We start from the raw sequence: 22,094 nt of genomic DNA on the forward strand, positions 1-22,094 counted from the left end.
TTGTCTAATTATCACTTTTTTATGTGTTTTACTTACATTTTAGACACTTTTTTTTTAGTATGTGGAGAGAAAAATGTTAATAAAATGTTAGAGGGGAGAGAAAATTCTAGTTTTTGAAGATCTCCTTCGACGTTAAGAGAAGATGGTATTTGTGAGGATTTTCAATTAGCATGCTCCCCTCAAATACACAAAATACATTGTTCAATCTTTTTCATCTTTTTACTTTTGATTGTATGGAAATAAGGGTTACATGCAATTCACTCCTGAAATTTAGGAGAATTCTACTTTATCTTTGTTTACACCTACAAATAATTATCCTTTTAGCTGGCATTAATAGATAGACAATTAATGTTTAGGTGATGAAAACTCTCAATCAATGGAAGGCTATGCGAAGGTTAAGACATATGAGCAAAGGAAAACTGATTTGCTTTTAGGTCTATTGACTAAGAACGTGTGTCTAAAGATCTCACACAAAGTCAAAACTCAATAGGACTGGAAAACGAGATTCGTAACCCACACCATATGTTTATATCACCATTAACCACAAAAGGTGATAAAATATAAATAATGTTTGTGACCTTGTAACAGATCATGGTATGCAATTGGAAGCTAAGAGCCAAAATATGGAGCGCCATGATCACCCCAAACAAGGGAAATTCATGCACGACCTGTGAAAATAGCCGAGTAAAAGATGGACCCTGTAGGTCATGTCATTTGACTAATAAGAATAATTGTTACCTATAAATTATAAGTAATTTTAATATCAATAATTAATTTATCAACTTCACTCGAGATACCCCTGCTACATCACGAGTTGCACCACGAAACATGTGTCGTTGTGTTGTGAAACATGCATCAGTGAGGACATATATAATATTTAGCTATGCTATACAATTATTATATTATAATAATTTTTCATTTTTATCATTTGCTATTAATTTTAATTAATTATGTAGCGACAAATTTATAATATTATAATAGGTCAATAACTTTAAAAACTTGTTAAAATATTTGCACCGAGCTCTTTTAAAAAAAAAATAGTAACGTTATAAAATAAAATCATATAACCAATTTAGTACAACAAAATCATTTGTTATATGCAAAAATCCGTTAAAATATTTTTGAACACTAATTTTAATTTATTGATAATCGATAAATACGAGTCCCGTGTAAAGACATATATTTACATCTTTTTTTATCACTATATATTGCATATACTCAAAATTCAATTGAGTTATATAAAAAAACTCAATTGAGTTTATTTAATGGATAATTTAATAATTTAAATTGTAAATACTCCCTTTATAATCGATTTTTCCCATTGTGTTACTGAGAAACAAGAGCTGTGTACGAGAGTCAACAACTGCTTGCATCTCCCGACATTAAGACATTACAACATTAGAATGTTAAATCATAAGTATTAGTTGATGAACTCCAAACAATACTCATGGGTACTTTCATCAACATAATTAATTATCCTTGTAATTCTTCCAACTGAAAATGCTGGTTTCTTGAGTTTTGGAAGGGGCAATGTGAGAACAACAATGGAAGTTTGAGGGGCATGTGAGTAATTCAAGGGGCCTAATGAGCAACACCTATCAGGGCTTTACAAAAAGGTCCATAAAGACGAAAAGCCCAAGCCCACGTAACATTGGTATCATAAAACCCTAAAACGGTGCCATTGTTGGAAGTTTCTTTCCCATTGTTGCTGTGAGAACTCTGAGCCGCACTCTGCAAACAGTGAAACCATGGCCGTTGGTAAGAACAAGCGGATCTCTAAGGGGAAGAAAGGTGGCAAGAAGAAAGCGTTAGTACCAACCCTTTTTCAAAATCCATTCAAATTTTCATTTTTTACAATTTTCCTTGCATTTTCTATAATGGTTTCTATGAACTTGCAGTGCTGATCCATTTGCCAAGAAGGATTGGTATGATATTAAGGCTCCTTCAGTTTTCCAGGTGAAGAATGTCGGCAAGACCCTCGTGTCTCGTACTCAGGGTACCAAGGTATTGTTTTCCTCTGTCATGTTTTTTGTTTTTTGTAATTTGGTTTGATTTGTACATTGTTAGGTTATTGTACGAATTTATATGATCCTATCTTACTTTCATTGAATATCTATCTGGACCCTCCCTGATTGTTTAGATAGCTTAATTAAGAGCTTTTATATTTAAGTGTTGTTATATAAGTGTTTATGTATAAACTATTTTTATAACTAAAGATAGAATAAAGTCAAATTGTTTTCACATAAGCTAAAAGTTTTTCCTATAGGCTATTATGGAAATAAGCTGAAAAAACATCTCATGGATATGTCATAAGCTTTTTCGTTAAGCTCTTTCAAACCGTCACTTAGTTACTTATGTTCGTAGATACGGTCAAATATGCCAATCCAAACAGGTCCTTGGACTGAGTATACTTAGTGACATTATAGTGTTCGTGTTGTGTTTTTGTCAGTGTTCTCAATCTTGTAGTGCAGAAAACAGCGGGTTGTTAAAATTCTGCTACACAATAGTGCTATGGTGCCACTTTACCCGCTATTTGACAACATTTTTTTTTGCTAAATAGTGTACCATAAAACAATTTTTATACTAAAAAGCATATCGTGGAACAATAGCGATTTGTATAAATTCAGCTACCCTATAGCGATATGTGATCTACCCTCTGCTCGAAATATCTATCTAGCACTGGGAGAGATGCGTCCACACTTATAAAACAACAATCATATCTTAAACTATCAGCTTGACCCCACTTCTGCCCTGCCACAAGCAAGACCAACATTATTTAAAAGACAAGAAAAAAGACTGAACTGGCATTATCATGATGGGCTCAAACTTAAATATTTTCTAAAGTATCGACTCCAGGGGACATGACATTCCCATGTCTTCATTTTTATTCTCGTGATTAGAGTGAGTGTCCTCTTTCCACTTACATGAGAATGGAAGTTTTAATGTTACATTGTAACATATATTCATTTCCTAGCTGCTATTTAACCCATTGGTTTTGGTTACAAGGAATAACAAATATGTCTTAGTCTTTCATGGGGTTGCTGAAATTTGATCAATTGGAGTTTTGCACGCTTAATGCTTATTTAGAAAATGGTTGTTTTGAATGACAGATTGCTTCAGATGGACTCAAGCATAGAGTGTTTGAGGTTTCATTGGCTGATCTTCAAGGGGACGAAGACCATGCATTCAGGAAGATTAGGTTGAGAGCTGAAGATGTTCAAGGGAAAAATCTTTTGACAAATTTCTGGGTATGATAAGCTGCCGAACCATCTATTTGTCATAATGTTGTTTGTTGGTATTTTTTTTTAATTTGATTTTGATTTTTTTTTTATTTACAGGGGATGAATTTCACAACTGACAAACTGAGGTCATTGGTGCGTAAGTGGCAAACTCTTGTTGAAGCCCATGTGGATGTCAAGACTACTGATAATTACACATTGAGGATGTTTTGCATTGGCTTTACCAAGAGGAGAGCTAACCAGGTGAAGAGGACCTGTTATGCACAATCTAGTCAGATTAGACAGGTAGATACATTGACGCTTTTCTTTTCAAATCATACTAGTTTTCTAAATTTATATATTAGTGTATCCAACACGGTATCCAACACATGTTTTAGGTAGGACCTTTCTTTTATGAAATGCTGTTATATATAAAGAAGAAATCACTGGTTTTGAACCTAGGATCATGCTTTGTCTTCTTCTAAGATATTTCTTATTAGTTACTAATGTTACACCTTTATTTGTTCAGATCCGTAGGAAGATGGTTGAGATCATGATCAACCAAGCATCATCCTGTGATTTGAAGGAATTGGTCCGCAAATTCATTCCCGAGATGATTGGGAAGGAGATTGAGAAAGCCACGTCTAGTATTTACCCCTTGCAGAATGTGTTCATCCGAAAAGTGAAGATCCTTAAAGCTCCCAAGTTTGATCTTGGAAAATTGATGGAGGTATTTTTTTGAAACAACTTTTTTATGTTTGTTCTCATTCACACCCAATATTTATTTTCATAATATCACCTGAATAAAAACTTTGGTTGTTACTTTGGTCACTGGTGTTATTTGCTTGACGAGATGAACTCTTTAATATAACCAATTACTTCAAACTTTCCAAAAGCTCTCTATTCGATTTCTCCATAAACAACCTTCAGATTATTACAAGTTCAAAACTAAATACTTACTAATCCAATAAATGCTTGTGTGAAAACAAACTTAATCATGTTGCCTTTTAAAATTTTAATTTTGTTTTCCTTCTGTTCTCTTTTAGCATGAGTATGTAGTTGTCACGTGTGCACACTTATAACCATCTAAAAAGTGGCTTTGGTTTGATTTTGTTTCTATTTGGTCCTTGTAGGTTCATGGAGATTACTCTGAGGATGTTGGCACAAAGGTAGAGAGGCCCGCTGATGAAATGGTGACGGAGGAACCTACTGAAATTGTTGGAGCTTGATTTGGCGATGATGCTCTAAGTTTGATTTAGATTTGCTGTTACTTATGTTTATTAGACACATTAAGTTTGAATCGAAATATATATCTGAATTTTGTTTGGAGCTCTGAAAATCAGATATGCATGCTATTGGTTTTGTAGTACTCACTTGAAAAATTGATACTTATATTTAATAGTTTCTCACCCCAAGTCTTTTGGTTTTGCGTCCATTCATTGCTGAAAAATATACGTTTAACCTCATGCATATTTGTTCTTTGCATGAACTCTATTGATCATATTAGTTTGTTCAAATTCGGCTTTGTTACATTCTTAATAGCCGTCAAATTGCAAAATAAGAATTGTTCTTATTCTGCTAGGCAATAGCGAAGTTATTCCGAAGATGTTTTAGATAAATGATTTTTGAACTGCACATCACAGCAGTTACACTAAAGTGGACTTTTTTGTTATATACTACATCAGCTGTGATAAGATCTCAATCATGAATTTTTTAAATTATGTAAGCTTACAGTAACGTGGACGGTTAATAGCAGAGAAGCAGAAACATTGCTGAATTTATTATTTGTTTGGAATTACTACCACACACATGTCCAAATTAGATACATTGATTGATACTATCATGCCAAACTGTAACCAAACAAATACTATCATGCCAAACCAGATGATTGGCATGCCATGTGATCCGATCATATATTAAATTAAATATCAAATTCAAATTCATAAACAAATAAGAATCTTATGATATTTGAGCTACTGAGATACCATTTTTAGGATTCTAACTGATTTTTTTTTTGTTTTGTTTTGATATTTTATTAACACTGTTATTTTGACGTACCCAAACTATAATAGAAAGATACAATGGTCCTGCAACAGCAAGTATTGATGCTAAAAATCAAGTTTTCATGGAAATGAAAACCGACATGAAACGAGTAGCAGACCAACAGAGGAAGAGTATTGGATGACAAAACCGTAACTAATAAGTAAATGGAAATTACGTAGCAATTTATCAATCTGTATATTCCACACACCATAAATCAACAATAACCCGTAGAGTCAATGGTAACCAGAAGAAGCATAAAATAAATAACAAGATCATAAGTTCACATAACACAATATCTACATCTTATCACTGAGAAAGAGGTGATATCAAAGTTTCAATGTAGACTTCTGGAAGGTAGACTTCTTTTACCGGATCATAGACAGCCAATCTAAATTTCCCCCTCTTGAAAAAATACATCAGCACTTTGGTCATCTTCAGATTCCCAATTTGAGGAACACTTAACAATTTAGTCCAAGATTCTACATTTCCATACGGTATTGGGGCCTGTCTATTATAACTGCTCTTATTATTTATTACTATTATTATTAGGGAAATGTTAACGAGTGCCCCCGGGGCACTGATTAACGCCTTTAAAAGGTAACTTGTCATGAAAAAACGTGTAATCAGTGCATCGGAAATCGAAATGTTTGATTTTTTTATAAAATAATTTCTTCTTTTGGGATCCTTAAAGAGTGCCCCTGGGGCACTCGTTAACAAGACCCTTATTATTATTATTTTGGATATTTTATCTGTTATCACCTTTCCAGAAAATTGCACTGGCCTGGATGCTTCAGAGGGAAAACAGGAGTTTGCATTGCTTGGGGGGGATTTTGGCTGATGATCAGGTTATTTTTGAATCATCATTTTTTTTTGGTTAAGTGAATCATCATTTTTTAATGACAAGCACTGATATTTAACTGTGAACATTTTTATCTCAACTTTATAACCTTGTTCAAACAGGGTCTTGGAAAGACAATTTCAACGATTGCTCTCATCCTAATGCAAAGGCAATCACAGATAAAATGGAAAACAGATGATCCACGCAACCATAAAGCTGAAGCCTTGAATTTGGATGATGATGATGAGAATGGTAGTATTGATGTGGAAAAGGAAAAGCTTAAAAATGATGAAGAATCCAATGATGCAAAACCTATTATTGAACCGAGTAGTTCAACACAGGCCCCAGGTAGGAAAAGGCCAGCTGCTGGTACACTGGTTGTCTGCCCTGCAAGTGTTCTTCAGCAGTGGGCCAGAGAGCTTGATGAGAAAGTTGGAGATGAAAAGCTTTCTGTTTTGATTTTTCATGGGGGCAGTAGGACAAAGGATCCTGTTGAACTTGCAAAATATGATGTAGTTCTCACAACATACTCTCTTGTGACTAATGAAGTTCCCAAACAACCTTTAGTCGAGGAGGATGATATTGATGAAAAAGACGGGGAAAAGTTTGGCTTATCCTCCGATTTTTCTGTCAATAAAAAGAGGAAAAAGCTATATAATGGAAGTAAAAAGGGTAAAAAAGGTAGGAAGGGATTAGATGGCTCTTCTTTCGATTGCGGTGGCGCTCTTGCAAAAGTAGGTTGGTTTAGGGTTATTCTAGATGAAGCTCAAACGATAAAGAATCATAGGACTCAGATGGCCAGAGCTTGCTCCAGCCTTAGGGCAAAAAGAAGGTGGTGCTTGTCTGGCACGCCTATTCAGAATACCATCGATGATTTATATAGCTACTTTAGGTTCCTGAAGTATGATCCTTATGCTGTGTATAAATCATTCTACAATACAATAAAAGTCCCAATATCCAGAAATTCTATTCAAGGTTACAAAAAACTTCAAGCAGTTTTGAGGGCCATAATGCTACGTCGTACAAAAGGTGATTTTTTTTTCTTCATAATCTGGCTGCTAAGTCTTGATTGGATAGATTGTATGAATTTATCGTTTTCCTGGCTTGATTTAGGTTTTAAGTGTCATAGCAATATTGTTTGCTGATCTCCTCTTTAGTTAAAGTTCATGACTTAGATAATTTTTCATTGATTCTTTTTCTCATTTCCTTCTCTAACTTTGGTACCACCAATCAGCACACATTCATTCTTGTACAGGACAACCTCGTCCAGTTGTAATGATGTCAAGTCTTAAGTGAGTATGAAAAGCGAGTCATTGATGATCCTGGAAAGAATTCTTGCCATGCAAGCCACCTTCCATTAGTTTGATAAGTTTAGCCGAGGGTTTTGTAGTGGTGTGTGTCGACACCAAGTATTATATTTGGTGTTAATTTCATGTCCTTTGTTCTTCCCTCCATGAAATTCCCATCAGAATGCTAGACATATTTATTTATTTTGTTACATTGTTGATTTATTAAATTTTCTGTTTTGACTAAATTTTCTTGTTTTTAAATGATGGAATTATTTCTTCTATTCAATGAACTCATCCTTGATTTCTTTTTTAACGAGTCTGTGGCCATCATGTATAATGTAATGAATTTGGGATTGTTTCACCATAAAGAAATATAATATTGTTTCGTTAAGGGAGTGGACCGAACATTTTACTCATCAAGGTTTCTGGTTAGAGTGATCCCGATTTTCTTTAAAGTTGGTGTCATATTTACTGTATAGGGGTGATTATCTGTCTATTCTGTTTTTTCATATCAATTTATTTTATTTGTCTAGGAACTTTGCTTGATGGCAAGCCTATAATCACTTTACCTCCTAAAACAATTAGTCTGGAGAAGGTGGATTTCTCCTATGAGGAGCGGGCCTTCTACAAGAAGTTGGAAGCTGATTCACGTTCTCAATTTAAGGTTTATTTCCTTTTATATTGCTTATATTAACTTGGTTGGACATAATGTAATGATACTGTTTGTTTTTCCCTGTCAAAATTAGTGTCTAGAAATTCGTTTTGATATTGGGTCAAGGCAATTGCAAATTATATGACATTGTTGTTCATCTGATATTTCTATGCTGATGGATATTACAAATTTGTAGTTCTGAAATGAAATGCTTGTACTTTGCAGGCATATGCAGCTGCTGGCACAGTAAATCAAAACTACGCAAATATTCTTTTAATACTTTTACGTCTCCGTCAGGCTTGTGATCACCCGCTTCTTGTTAAAGAATATAATTCTGATCCTGTTGGGAAAGATTCTGTTGAAATGGCAAAAAAAGCTTCCAAAGGAGATGCTGGTCAATCTGTCTAATAGTCTGGAAACAACTTCCGCTATATGCTGTGTCTGCAATGTGAGTTAATTTTGATATGATAATTTCGTTATTGGTTTCCTTTGTTGCAATTGTGCCTCCTAAAAACATCCGGTATAGATCCTTTTGATTGCATCTTACAAGTCTTACTCTTCCTATGGTACATGTTATGTTATTTGTCTAATGGATAATATTAGGAGGTACACTTCTCGACGGTTTGATATATGATTAAGTCTGTTAACAGATGTTTCTAAGCATATGTTTACTCTGATCATGTTTTAGGAGCGTCACACTATTAGTCTTTTCGGAACACTATAAATACACTTTGTTCACAAAATCAGGCAAAGTTTAACACCTAAAACCTTCAGTGTTAGAAAGTCATGTATTATGATGGAAACAAGTCAAAGTTAAGGAGTTCTAGTTGTATGTTTTGGCAAAATAAAACCCATATCATCACAAAGTAGTTATAGAATATATTTTAGGGGGGATGCATTCCAAGGGTATTTCATGTAGCACAATCCAAAACTACCAGGTAGCAGGTGATGTGATTTAATAATTGTTGTTTGAAAAAGTAAGTTTATTCAAATGAAGATAAAGGATTTTCAAGGAGGGCCCTGTTTTATCAATTTGTTGATTGCTTACTGAACTTGTTTTTATTATAATTTTCTACTTGAATGTCTGGAATTTTATTTATCTGTTAACCTGTTATTGCCAAGTGGTAAACAGTAGCTATGCATTGTCATTAAGGGTTCTGGCTGATTTATACTATGGTTTCAACAGGATCTCTGTTATTTCGATGTGTGGGGACCATATTCGATTGCCTCGTATAGAACCAACCCCAAAAAAGGTCACTGGAAATGGCTGCCTCACTGCGTGGACCATGTCTTCTGTTATCAATGCGTGTCAGAACATTTGACAAGTGATGATAATATGTGCCCTGCAGTTCATTGTAAAGAACAACTTGGGGAAGATCTTGTTTTCTCCAAAGCAACTTTGAGGAGTTGCCTCTGTGACGATCTTGGTGGTAGTAGTTCTAGCAAATCGAGTCTTGTTGATTATTCCCTAGTACAGAACAGTGAGTACAGCTCATCTAAAATCAAAGCTGTCCTTGAGGTTCTGCAGTCAAGTTGTAAATTGAAGACTCCTGGCTTACTGAATACCCCCGAAGGCAATAGAGATTCACTGCCTTCTGATGATTCCGATATTGAAGATTTTGATTCAGATGTCAAGGTTACAAAACACACAAGTAAATATTCAGAGTGCACATCTGGAGGACCACTAAAGGCTATAATTTTTTCTCAGTGGACTAGCATGTTGGACTTGGTCGAGACATCAATGGAGCAATCTGGCGTCAAATACAGGAGACTTGATGGCAGGATGACTCTTACTGCGAGGGACAGAGCTGTTAAGGATTTCAATACTGATCCTGAGGTTTGGCCATCCCCAATATTGTTAAAGCTGTAACTTCTTTTTATTCAAATCTATAAATGACACCAAGAAATGTGATGTAAGAACCTGTTTGTTAGTAGCTGAAGTACACCAAGAAATTAAATATGCTTTTTTCATTACGTCAATAACCCTGAGTGCACTGCTAATCAGTATAATTAAACTAATACCAGAAATTGGATTATCTACTGTGATTCAAATGTGTAAACCTAGATTTTCTTTGTTGGCTGACTCACTTGATTTTTTTCTTTTCAGATTACTGTTATGCTGATGTCACTAAAAGCAGGAAACCTTGGTTTAAATAATATGGTTGCCGCATGTCATGTTATTCTTTTGGACCTTTGGTGGAATCCAACTACTGAAGATCAAGCTATTGATCGAGCTCATAGAATTGGACAGACTCGTCCTGTTACTGTGACACGGATCACCATAAAAGATACAGTTGAAGATAGAATATTGGCTCTACAGGTTTAACATCTATCAGTTTAATTTTATTTCATGTGGCAATATGAGATTATACTTTGTAGAAAAATTGAATTTAGAGTCCCCGGTAATTCGGCTTAGAAGCGAGTGGGGGGAATTGAGGTGATCATGACGATAAAAAACAAAGTATCATTTTAACTGCTCAAATTATCATATATACTGAAATGCACATCAGCACATACATGTGAATGTGACATGTAAGTAAGTATTTTTTGTTTCCTGATAATAATCAACCACTTGAAAAAAAGAAAAGAAAAGGACAACAGTGATTTTTCTTAATCTCACATCTCTCGAAAAGATGAAAAGCAAACGGTTGCACTCCAACGTGAGGTCCCAACCAACAAAGGCAGTGCATAGCCCCAAACAAAACAATGGTCTCACATGTTCATAATAGTGGTGGCTCCCTCCCTTTGCCTAATGATTCAATTTCTGTAGCAGCTTTCACACACTAGTAGAAAGAGAAGAGTGAAGGAAGTGGAATCTGTTTATGTGAAAGAAAGAAAAAAGTAACAGAAAAAGAAAAGGTTGAGGGCAATGTCCAGTCATTAGTACATAGAGAGACCAAATCATTTCTACTCTTCATTAGTACATAGAGAGTGATCCTCCTCATCACTCTTTACAACATATAAAGATTACCCTTGTGCCCAACAGAGCAATTAACCTTTTCTATGATTCTTTTGACCATGTTTAGTTGAGTGTCATCTTAGGAATGTTTGTTTGACCCCATCATTATATAAATATTTTCCTTTAGCTTAAGTACACACTTAGAGTGCACCACTTTTGCACAAAAACTCAATAAAACTACTATTTTCACAAGATTTACTTTACATGTTCTTTTAGCAGCTAATCAAAAGTAGGATTATACTATTAATATTTCATGACCACATATGTGGCTTAATTATTATTCAATATATCCTATAAAGTACGATTATTATATTACATTACTAATACTAACAAAATTTAGAACGTTGATAATATACACACGCTTACAATAACAGTTGACATATATCAGCTTTAAGATCTGCTTTAACCCCGATGCGCTTCTAAAATCCAACTCATATTACTTAACATATATTGGGTCCAAATCCCACATATCCATTAGCTCCATCCACTGAAATTTCAATCCCTTCTTGCTGGATATTTCCTATGATGGAAAGTCCTGAAGAAGAAGGAGCAAATGCAAAGCAAAAAGTTCCCACACTATCCACTGGAATTAAGAAGTTCCTTGCTGGAAGGGTCAATATAGGCCCACCTAAGAAATAAAATGATATGGTTGGAACCCGAACCGTCACAAACTCGTTTAAATCATAACATGTGTCAAAAATGGATACTCCTAATGTTTTGGGCAGGTTTGTCATTTGAGCAATAAATGCATCTCGAAATGCATTGTAAGCCGCCGTAGGCAACCTCGTCACGGCAGTGCCGGTGTCTATGACCACCCCTCCCTCACCCAATTCATTTAACCGAAAAACATCCTCCGATATAGGTACCCTCAACCCCCCAACACCAAGACCTGAAAGCCCGATGTAATAAAAGCTCGGAGCCCGTGGGTTATGAATCAGGGAAACCCACGAAGCACCCACGGGCACCGATTCACGTCCAAATTCTAGCGACCCAGACGATTCAGTGGCCCGACTCACTAAACAATAACTAAATGTACCACCGGTCTGGAAAATTGCTTTTTTGACATAGAATACTTCCTATTGACACATGGAAATGACCAAATTACCCCCAGCGGTAGTTAACTACCGTTGAGGACCCAACGGCAGTTAACTACCGTTGAGAACCCAGCGGTAGTTAACTACCGCTCAATTCATTTCTTTCACTTTATGTTCTCTCTATTCTCTCTCTGTCTTCTTTTCTTCTTCCTTTTCTGGTTCAATTTATTGCATGAATTTAACAAACAGCTTCTAGGATTGTATCAGAGTCCAATCCTTCAAATATTATTTGCTTTTCAATCCAACGTGATGGCCATTTTTGTGTTCTTCTTCATCTTCCCCCTCATGTTCTTCTTCATCTTCATCAACAACAATCCTTCAATCCATAAATTTATCAATAACAACAACAAATCCAGAAATTCATCAACAACAAAATCATCATCACCACAACACAATCCCAACAAATTTTTCAGAAATTCATCAACCCAAAAAATTAATTTTTTCAACTCCATTTTAAAACTCATAAATGTAAAATATCATTTCCAATTTCTTCATCTTCAAACTCATCTCTCCAAATCAAACACAACCAGAAAAATAATTCTTAAATTAATTAAAACTTTTTATTAATGAAAATTATAGCAAACCCGGGAGAAAAAACACACAATAAGTTCATAAAAAAACACAATAAAATGCATTCATCTTATCACAGTTTTAGAAATGGGTTGTGAAAATGGTGAGAAGAGGAACACGGATCTAAAAAGCTTCACCTCTCAATTTAAGATTTTGATTGACTACCGCTGAGAGTGGGGCAGCAAACAAAAGCAGTTTTCCAGCGGTAGTTAACTACCGCTGAGAGTCCAGCGGTAGTTAACTACCGGCGCTTTAATCAACGGTAGTTAATAACTGCTGGGGACAAAAAGGTCATTTCCATGTGTCAATAGGAAGTATTCTATGTCAAAAAAGCAACCTTCCACCGGTCTGACCACCCAATTGGCCCACGAAAGACATGGGCCCACTTCCAAGACCCAACAACCCAGCTGCTCCAACAAACATACCCTGGTTCCTATGCCGACACCCAATAGCCACGTTTCGGATCACAGTTCCTCCCAATGTAACAGTCTCAAGGGCAAGTGTTCCTTTAGTATAGGACCCATCTCCATAAGAAACCTCATAACGGCACCTCCCTTCATGACACCATGCATTCTCCACACGGCTACATACGGTGGAACCGCAAGGCACACCAGCATAAGATGAAGAATCCCCCGGGTTAAAAACCGGGTCGGATTGGTGATAACATTGGGTACATGGTTGACACTGGACCCAAATAATGTCACTACCCGAATCAATAACAACGTATTGGTTTTTTGGTGGACTTCCAACTCCTATTCTTACGATATACTCTCCACTTCCTTGCTCCATACCCGAAACCACACCCGACCCGAATTCCTCTGTTTCGTACCCGACGCCACCGGTGATTCGCCGTCCAACGGCGGTGACCCTTTTGGAATCTCTCTCCATTCATGCATTGAAACGGCTGAGATGATCACCTGAAGTGTTAAAGGTAGGAATTTTATCTCTGTGAATCAGCTTCAGTTTGTGTTTTCCTGATACTGCGTCTGATTTTTCACTCATGGACTCAGTGTTGGATTTTTGGTTTTCTTGGGGTTGTTTGGTTGCATGAAAAGGCTTCAAATTTAGCTTTGTTTCTGCAATGGTTTGTTTCACGTTGATACGTTGGAAATGAGGGTATGAAAGGTTATGTGAAGGTGATGAGGTTGGAATGGAAGTTGTGATAGTGAGAAGAGCAATGGTAGAAGAAACAAAACCAATACCATGGTTGCTTGTATTGGTGCAAAATTTAAGGATAGGAGACAAGTATTGGATGTTGGTGTTTATATGTTCTGCTTGAGAAGTATAAGTTTTATGTTGGGAACGTGTGTGTTGTGGAGGGATTTATTTGGTTTGGTTTTGGGACTGTGTAGGGAGAAAAAGTTTCATACTGTGGAAATAATTGAATGTGGGGGAGTTTTTGTTTTTGTAGTTTAGTATTTAGAATTGATTTTTATCCAAGCATGAGAGAGTGAGTGGAAAGGCCCATGCATCTTTTTTGTGTGGAGTTATACCTTATAAGGGGTGGTGATTTCCAGCAACATGGAAAGATAGTTGGTGGTGCATAAAATTTTGTTAAGAGATTTGATGAGGTAAATATATCATGCTCCTTAACTTTTGATTTTGTGTTGTGATTAACTGTGTTGTGCTTGTTTTGTCCTTTTCTACTTTCTTTTTTTTAACTGGTGGCTACTTAGATATAGAGTGTACAATTGACTTGCTCAATAGCCAAATCACTCATAATGTAATCAACTTATGACATGGTTTTACTTTACAGTTTAACAGAATTTGTGTCCTATAAATGGAGGGACCCATTTGTGACTTTTATGGTCATGCCAATTTGATCTGGTTAATGGGAAGAGAAAGGAGATTAGGGACACTGTTTTGCAGGGAAGAAAACAATGGATTCCATTGTATTTGATTGTATACGGTATTTTATTAAAGTTGCAAGGAGTTTCATAGAGTGATCAGAAAAGAAGAAACAATATGTAGAGTGGAATATACACATTCACCAAATGATAAAAACACTTGTGTTTGGATTGAGGGTTTGAGAGGGGATTCAAACTCAATACATTAAGGTTACAAGACTAAACCGATTCAAAAAAAAGGTTACAAGACTAAACTATCTCCATTTAACTAGCACCTCAAGTGCAACTGTCTTGTGATTGATTTGTATGTTCAAACGACATTCTTTAGTGAGTCTTTTGTAAAATTTATCATCCCCCCCCCCCCCCCCACACACACACACACACACCCACCCACCCCTGAACTCATCAGTCAAATTACCATTGACTAACACAGAAGTTGTTGTTAAACTAATACATTCCATAATCAAATTCCTCCACTACGCAGGAAACCTCATCATAGACATCACAAATCATGCAGTCACGCAGTCAAGTTAATGTGAACCGCCGGATTTAATTAACGGTTTAGATTTAGTTTTTTTAATTTTTTAATCTAAACCCCACACACAGGAAATTAAGAACCCAGTAAAACCAAGTCTTCCCCTTTCCTTTCGATCCATCTTCATTTTCCTCCGACGAGTTCTCGTCCTCGTCTCTCATCTGTCAATCAGATATGGCAGTTTTCATCCATTTCCGTCCTAGTTGTGAATCTGTTTATGCCAAAGAAAAAGAACATATCATGAAAACAGATTGGATTTTTAAGCTTTTTGACATGAAGAGGTGGAAAACATTTCTAAGAGAAATCAATTGATTTGGATCTTACAACTTATTTTTGATATTGCAAAGTTGTAAAGTGAAAAAAATAATAAGGGAGGGATAATAACAGCCACAAAGGAGCTTAATGCATGAAGGAGATAAGGAATGAATTGAAATCAATGGAAAAGGACAGAACTTAATGGATAAAGGACAAAATCAATTGACTGGATTTAGAAACCGTGGAAATTGTTTAATTGACGAGACCGCATGGAAGAAGAAAGGAAGAGTATGGTTAATTACCTGTGTTTGGGGTTGAGATTAAAAAATTAAAAAATCTAAATCTGAACCGTAATTCAATCCGGTGGCTCATGTTAACCTGACTGCATGACTGCATGATTTGCTTGACAGCAGTGAATCACGATCCCACAACAACACTCCCATTCAACTTCTTTTAAATCAGTTTTGAATCGAATAAACTCTTTTAAAATCAGTTTTTGAATCGAGTAAGCTCTTTTTTCAACTTCTTTGTGTAATGCACCACTTCATTAGCAATTACAATGTCACCCAAAATTTGTTTATTTACAAAAGTAAATTACATTATCAAATAATTAACCTCAATCTGTTCGCCAAGACTTTAGCCAAATCTTTAGACATACACACCGAACTAAAGAAATCGGCCAAAAATCAAACAACCTGAGGAATAATAGCTTTAGGAAACAGAGCTTTAAAAATATACAGTTTAGAACTTTTAACCAACCTACCATTCGAATGAAACCCCCACAAGAATCTCATGAAATCAAGTTTAAGTTAAAAAAATATATAAATCATATATATTTTGAAGGAATGCTAATGGAGGCACATGCCCTAACCTGCAGCAAATATAACAATCCATGTAACTCAATAGATATGGATCAGTTGACACCATAAGAATTATGAATAATTTTTAAAATTCATTACATCTCTTTATAATATTTTGAAAATAAAATAAAAATTATTACTGATAACTATTTCCATCCCCTTCTCTATGTTTTCCTTCTGCCAAAAGCCCTCCTCTGCTTTTTCCTCATAACTCCCAAACAAAACCTTAAAGTCAAACTAGAAAGACAGAAACAAAAAGTTTTGTGCAACAAATAAATTGTAGACTAGTATTAAATCTAAAATCTAATATATGGTGGCATTCTATTTTATCTACATGATCAATTCTCCTTTCATAAAAGCACATCATGTAAACAATCCTTAAGGATTCATTTCAAACTCACCTTAAAATATCAATTCTACTAGAATAAGATGAAAGGTCCACTGAAATAATCAGAGAGTATATTATACTAATATCAGTTATCTAGATGTTAAAGGTTAAGTATCAGCTCTACCATAATTAAGATGAAAAGTCCAATGAAATACTCACTATACTACTATCGGTTATCTAGATGTTAAAGGAAAAATACAAGATGCAGTTGCAGAATTAGTTAGAGCAATATATTAAGTACGACTTCCTCATTGATTTGTAGCAGCAATGTGAAAATCGAATCTCTATCGACATAATTAGGTTTTAGTTCTCTAATGCTTCAGATGGATGAGTAACTGCATATATGATTGAAGTTCCTTAACAAATTGTTGTGTAGAATGAAGTTCTTACTACACCGGGAATTTAGCCTCGATAATTGATGGTGAGAAGTATAATGGGGCTTCTTTTGTCTCCTGGCAAGATCAAGAACTAAAACATAGCTCCATCGGTTGAAGTACTCGGGAATTGCATCGGATCTGGCTCTTCTAATCCACCAAAGTTACCAAACAACGACAAATCCTGGTTTGTTGAAGCAACGGTGCGTCTTCTGCGCCGCTGCTTAGTACTCTCAACTCTAGGTGCATGAGGTCGATCAGGAACTCTCAAACAAGTTTCTTCCAACTCCAACCGGCTAATATCATCGATCATTCCATTTCCATAAACTGGGATGATGTCGGTGTCAAGGACTTCTCCTTCACAAACAGGACACTCTTTAGCATTTGAATAAGCATATGCCAATTGATAGAAGCATTCCCAACAAAACAAGTGACCACAGCATGTCAAAACAGGATTATTTGCCGTATCAAAACATATATTACAATCAAAGAAGTTTCTAGTACGGCCCCCAACGCCTTTCGCGGATGTCACCATCCCCAACGCATTGGCAACTAAACAGGCAGTCTTCCTTTTGCGTGTGTTCTCGCATTCCAATGTTGCTCCTTCAATCTCTTCCATATTCATCCAGCTTTCGTCATCTTGAACATTATCAGCTTTTGTTAACAGTTCTCCTTCAAAATTAGTTATCTGAATTGAATTGTGACACTGTTGCCACTTCTGATTCTGTTTAGCTTTGAAAATGGCTTCAATCTGTTTCATTCGCTCTTCTATTCGGTTCTCAGGCTTTTCACTCAAACCAATCTCCATTACAACTTCAGTTCTCTATTTAAACCTATGACATCAACAACATATTTCTAATGTTTAAATGTCCTAAAAAACAAAACAAACTTGATTCATATATACTAAAAAATGAACAAAAATGCTAAGAACAAACTCTTTAATAGACACATCTCAACAAACTCTCTTCTAATCGTTGAAATTCATATGGGTCCCACTAAATTTTGCGGATCCCACCAAATTATGTTTGTGGCTCGAGATAAATTATGTTTGTTAGAGAGTATGTTCATAACACTTCTCGAAACTGAATGATGCAAACATTAACAAGAGCACAAGCAGATCTACATTATCAACCTTGCAATTGCATAATGCACAGTTAAATTGAGAGTGAAATTCCCCTGGAACAAACCAAATATCACACACACACAATTCATGTTTTCAACAAGATACTGTAAATGTGATTTTTTTTTTTCAAAAAAGAAAAAAAAATTGATTCGGAAAGTGAGGAATTAAATTACCAGATTAGAGTTGAAATTTGGAGAGGTTTTTACGGTTGTATGAAGAAGAAGAAGAAGGTTTTGACCTTTGATGGCGATGAAGAATCCAAAGATTTTGAAATCTGAATGGAATTTCAGAAACCGTTTCCATTCTCCATCATCACACTGCGTTTTCTTTCTTCTGTTTTTGGTTAAAACCTTCGTTTGATTCGTACAAAGGTAACATAAAACATTTCCGATGTATATAAAAAACAAAAAGCTCCATTTTATTAGTCAAAAACGTTCCTTTATTTCTTTTCTTTTCTTTTCCTTTACCAAAAGTCCCATTATTTGATAAAATCGGAAAGTAAACCAACTCTTACGTATACTTTTTATCAGCTGTGATAAACTTTTTGGGAAGTTCCGTTATTTTTATTTATTTTTTAACTCCAAGATATATCTCAATATTTTTTTAATGGTAAAATTACTCTTTTTTTTCATAACTTAATCTCTGTTAACATTTTCGTCATCTATCTTTTTATTTTTATTTCTCTGATTTCATTTTTATATTACAATTAAGTAACATTTTTGTTCTTTATCTTGTTCTTTTTTCGATTTAGTCATTTATGTTATAAAATGTCAACAATGTTATCTTTTTTTATCAGAACAAAATAAAAAAGTTCATCAAACTCATAAACAAGCTCAAATCTTCATCATACAAACATAACAACTCAAATTTCATTGAAAAATGTCATAAAAAGGATAACAATGTTGATATTTTCTAACATAAATGATTAAATAGGGAAAAGAAAGAGAAAAAAGGACGAAATTGTTACCTGATTGTAACATAAAGGATGAAATCGAAAAAATAAAAAGATAAAGTACGAAAGTATTACTTGAAATTAAGTTAATGGACAAAATGAGTAATTTTGCCTTTTTTAAAGAAGGGCATACCTCAATACTAGAGCATTTATAAAGAGATGGTTATAAATCACATTAACAAGAATTAAATTCACGATCTTATGAATGAGTTAACTCTTTAGCAACTGAATCAACTTTTATTAACTTGAACATAATACTATTTTTATTTAGCAACACAATTCTTATTTTATTTAATATCTTTCTTCTTCTTTTTTTATAAAATTTTATCTAATAACTCATGTTATATTATAAAAATATTACAACAACAATCAAAATTTATCTCACTAATTAAGTTCGGTTACATGGCTCAAATTATGTTATAATGTTTTATTATAAATCATATCTAGATCTCACTCATTAATCTTCAAATTTCTTTCAATAATTTCTCTTACAGTTTTTTTAGGTTTCTCTTTGTCTCGAATGATCTGTGTATCCTCTATCCGATCAACTCTAATTACTACTTTTCATAAAAATAAAATAAAAAATACGCACATTTTTTTAAAAGAAACGAATATTTGTCTTGTATTTTAAATAGGCTATTTTGTCGTATCATGCTTTCAAATGATCAAACCCATACATAAAGTATAAGCTTATAACAGGCTACAAACTAAGCTTAAACCTTAATTTTTTAAACAAACCATGCTTTGGCCAATTGGCCTTGCAAAACACAACTTAACTCAGTCTATTTCCACCCTTAATTACCCACACACACAATATATTAACTTAGTCTATATATTAATTTTGGGAAATATGAAGCATATACTTGAAAATGGTACTACACTCTCTTTTAGGCATGATGTTTGGATATTTTGTCAAAAAAAAATGATGTTTGGATAGTGAATGTTCCCCTTAAAGTTGTACTCCCTGCATTGTAAGTTACCTATACTCAAAATATGAAGTGGGCATTTTCATGGAGGAGGCTTTGTTTGTGTGGGAGGAGGAGGTTTTAGATCATTTCCTTCAAATATTGGAATCGTTTTCTTCCTCAAATCGGCAGGATGAATGGCGGTGACATATCTATAGTACAAGTTTGTTTTCAATTACTTCAATTTTATGTGTCCCCGCATACAAATAGATCATGGAGAAATTCTAACATGGTCACATGACCAAATAAAAAGTGTTTGGTCACACACACGTAAAGAAATATTTTTTCAATAGTAAAGAGGAAATTGATAAAAAAAAATGAATGAATATTTTAAGGACCATCTTTTTATGTGTGTGTGTCCAAACATTATTGATTTGGTCTTGTGACCATGGAAAAATACCTCCTAGATCATGGGCACATGTCAGTTCCAGCGGAGATATGTGGTAATAATAATAATATTATTTGGGCCACTTAAGATGATTGTTTTCTCTTGGAAAATGATGTTTGTGAGTGAGTGAGTTTGGCCCTTAGTTTCATTCCTTGTATTAGAAAGTATGTTGGTTTTTATTTGATTCAAAAACATTGAAGTAGAATTTGTGTACCTGGGCAGCTCTTAGGATCTTATCTTTACAATCATGTCTAGGTTACATAATTTGGAACTTTGGATTCAGAAACTGATTGGTGTTTCTGAAAACTGCATGCTTTTAACTTGTGAATCATTTCACTCTTTGAAGTGAATCATTTCACACGGTCAAGGAAAAAGTGTGAATCGTTGCCTTTAAGTAGTGAATTGTTTCACTCATATTTTGAAGAAAAAAAACATTTTGCTAAAAGATTGAATGAATGGCTTTATACCACCAGAGAGATTTTGTGAATTCTTTCGCTTAAATGATTGAATCCTTTCACTCTTTCTTTGATATCACTTTTTATAACTATATTTTCTCACCACTTTTCAAACACCTATATAGCTAAATGATGGTAGGTTTAGCAAAAGTGTACTAAGCTATAATCAATAAAATTTACATAAGTTCGCATCTGCAAGGATCGTGAAATTCTGACATAACTACGTGTTGGATTAGGATTATTTACCTTAGGAGGTTGCAGCACTTTTCAAACACCCATAGAAGGTGGCGATGAAAGTTTTTCTTCCGTCATTATTTCATTAGTGAAAAACTATGTAGTCGAATTACGTGCTCTGATATGTAACACTAAGGTCGGGGGTTTATCGTTTGATTTATGTTTACTTGGAGTTAAGGTTTTTTTTGAACTTTTGATCTATTTTTCCAATGTTGTTGAGAACTTGACTTGTTTCACTTTTTTTTTTTGTGTGAAATTGTTGAACTATTCCGCTGCTGATTTATGATCTTTGTTTTATAAAATGGTGAACTATTGAGTAAATTTAGCACCTGTATGATTAATAAATTCTTTTTATTTATTAAAATAAAATCGGGGTCTTAGGGTGTTACACTAAGTGGTGCAGAACCTGAGGTCAAATGTGTGTTATAAGGGGAAAATGCAGTTGTTGCATTATCTGCATATGTAGATGCATTAGTTTGAAGGTATGTCACCATTTTTGTTGGCATACTAAAATGCAGGAAAAACAATAGTATCATTAAAGAAATCGATTACTTACAAGTTATACATCACTGTCCATGATTTTTTAAAATAAAATGATAAAATTGACAAATTTTTAAAAAAGGCAATTTTTTGGTTTTTCAGGCAACAAAGGCAATTCTTGATACACACATAAGGGCAGTAAAACGTGATTGGTCGTTTGAGAATAATATAAGTAGTGTGTTGTGGACAATAGTTTCAGATAAAGAAATTATATTTGTACAACCATTTTGTGACAACTTTCATGACAACTTTCTCTCTTATACTTTCATTATGTTTTTACTTTCTCTCTCTATTGCTTTGGTTTTTGTGTCAATACCTACTTTTCTTTGTAAATTTATAGTTGTCCCAAAAGTTGTCACATAAATGGTTGTTCAAATAACACACCTCTTTCAGATAATGCATATATTTAAATTCCTTGTTGTTTGCTCAAGAAGGGTGCTATTTCTAATCAAAGAAGCTATGGCAAAAGAAAAATGCCCCACATAAAAGTTTATGGGAAGCACAACGACAAAATT

At 34.5% G+C, this 22,094-nt stretch overlaps 3 protein-coding genes, 1 long non-coding RNA gene and 1 pseudogene across 6 annotated transcripts; 3 read left to right on the forward strand and 2 right to left on the reverse strand.

Moving 5' to 3' along the window:
* The first annotated feature begins 1,689 nt into the window (after nt 1–1,689).
* LOC146948682 (small ribosomal subunit protein eS1-like) lies at nt 1,690–4,633 on the forward strand. The gene is made up of 6 exons (XM_085744882.1): nt 1,690–1,807; nt 1,899–2,004; nt 3,111–3,248; nt 3,339–3,524; nt 3,748–3,948; nt 4,352–4,633. Exons 1-6 carry the CDS (start codon nt 1,749–1,751, stop codon nt 4,445–4,447), a joined length of 786 nt encoding a protein of 261 aa, XP_085601008.1. The 5' UTR covers nt 1,690–1,748; the 3' UTR covers nt 4,448–4,633.
* A 1,398-nt stretch (nt 4,634–6,031) lies between these two features.
* On the forward strand, nt 6,032–10,632 carry LOC146948683 (helicase-like transcription factor CHR28; annotated as a pseudogene). Its single transcript, XR_015026947.1, has 6 exons — nt 6,032–6,106; nt 6,222–7,128; nt 7,922–8,052; nt 8,266–8,492; nt 9,294–9,877; nt 10,148–10,632. The product of XR_015026947.1 is annotated as a helicase-like transcription factor CHR28 (transcript).
* Nucleotides 10,633–11,084: 452 nt separating this feature from the next.
* LOC146948684 (protein ASPARTIC PROTEASE IN GUARD CELL 2-like) lies at nt 11,085–13,874 on the reverse strand. Its single transcript, XM_085744883.1, has 2 exons — nt 13,008–13,874; nt 11,085–12,053 (listed from the first exon to the last, which is right to left on the reverse strand). The coding sequence occupies exons 1-2, from the start codon at nt 13,549–13,551 to the stop codon at nt 11,440–11,442; spliced, it is 1,158 nt and encodes a 385-aa protein (XP_085601009.1). The 5' UTR covers nt 13,552–13,874; the 3' UTR covers nt 11,085–11,439.
* Nucleotides 13,875–14,208: 334 nt separating this feature from the next.
* Nucleotides 14,209–14,841, forward strand: LOC146948685 (uncharacterized). Its single transcript, XR_015026948.1, has 2 exons — nt 14,209–14,720; nt 14,751–14,841. It is a non-coding gene; the product is annotated as an uncharacterized LOC146948685 (long non-coding RNA).
* A 1,687-nt stretch (nt 14,842–16,528) lies between these two features.
* Nucleotides 16,529–18,460, reverse strand: LOC146948686 (uncharacterized). Of its 2 annotated transcripts, none has more exons than XM_085744884.1 (2): nt 18,219–18,460; nt 16,529–17,755 (listed from the first exon to the last, which is right to left on the reverse strand). In XM_085744884.1, the coding sequence occupies exon 2, from the start codon at nt 17,728–17,730 to the stop codon at nt 17,017–17,019; it is 714 nt and encodes a 237-aa protein (XP_085601010.1). In that variant the 5' UTR covers nt 17,731–17,755; nt 18,219–18,460; the 3' UTR covers nt 16,529–17,016. The 2 variants fall into 2 exon arrangements, with proteins under 2 accessions (XP_085601010.1, XP_085601011.1); XM_085744885.1 differs by having other exon boundaries at nt 16,598–18,098; nt 18,219–18,412.
* Between the last annotated feature and the right edge of the window lie 3,634 nt (nt 18,461–22,094).

This window comes from Medicago sativa, chromosome 2 (genome assembly GCF_051527215.1).
Source record: "Medicago sativa cultivar Bolivia chromosome 2, Bolivia_mono, whole genome shotgun sequence".
Classification (NCBI taxonomy): Eukaryota; Viridiplantae; Streptophyta; class Magnoliopsida; order Fabales; family Fabaceae; genus Medicago; species Medicago sativa.

What these genes read in the sequence shown, in the direction of transcription:
- LOC146948686 (XM_085744884.1), bottom strand. Translation starts at nt 17,730, where the DNA reads ATGGAGATTGGTTTGAGTGAAAAGCCTGAGAACCGAATAGAAGAGCGA.
- LOC146948682 (XM_085744882.1), top strand. Translation starts at nt 1,749, where the DNA reads ATGGCCGTTGGTAAGAACAAGCGGATCTCTAAGGGGAAGAAAGGTGGC. An exon ending in AAAGGTGGCAAGAAGAAAGC is followed by an intron (nt 1,808 to 1,898) that starts GTTAGTACCAAC and finishes ATGAACTTGCAG; the next exon opens with TGCTGATCCATTTGCCAAGA. An exon ending in CTCGTACTCAGGGTACCAAG is followed by an intron (nt 2,005 to 3,110) that starts GTATTGTTTTCC and finishes TTTGAATGACAG; the next exon opens with ATTGCTTCAGATGGACTCAA.
- LOC146948684 (XM_085744883.1), bottom strand. Translation starts at nt 13,551, where the DNA reads ATGGAGAGAGATTCCAAAAGGGTCACCGCCGTTGGACGGCGAATCACC. An exon ending in CCAATTGGGTGGTCAGACCG is followed by an intron (nt 12,054 to 13,007) that starts GTGGAAGGTTGC and finishes ATGTCAAAAAAG; the next exon opens with CAATTTTCCAGACCGGTGGT.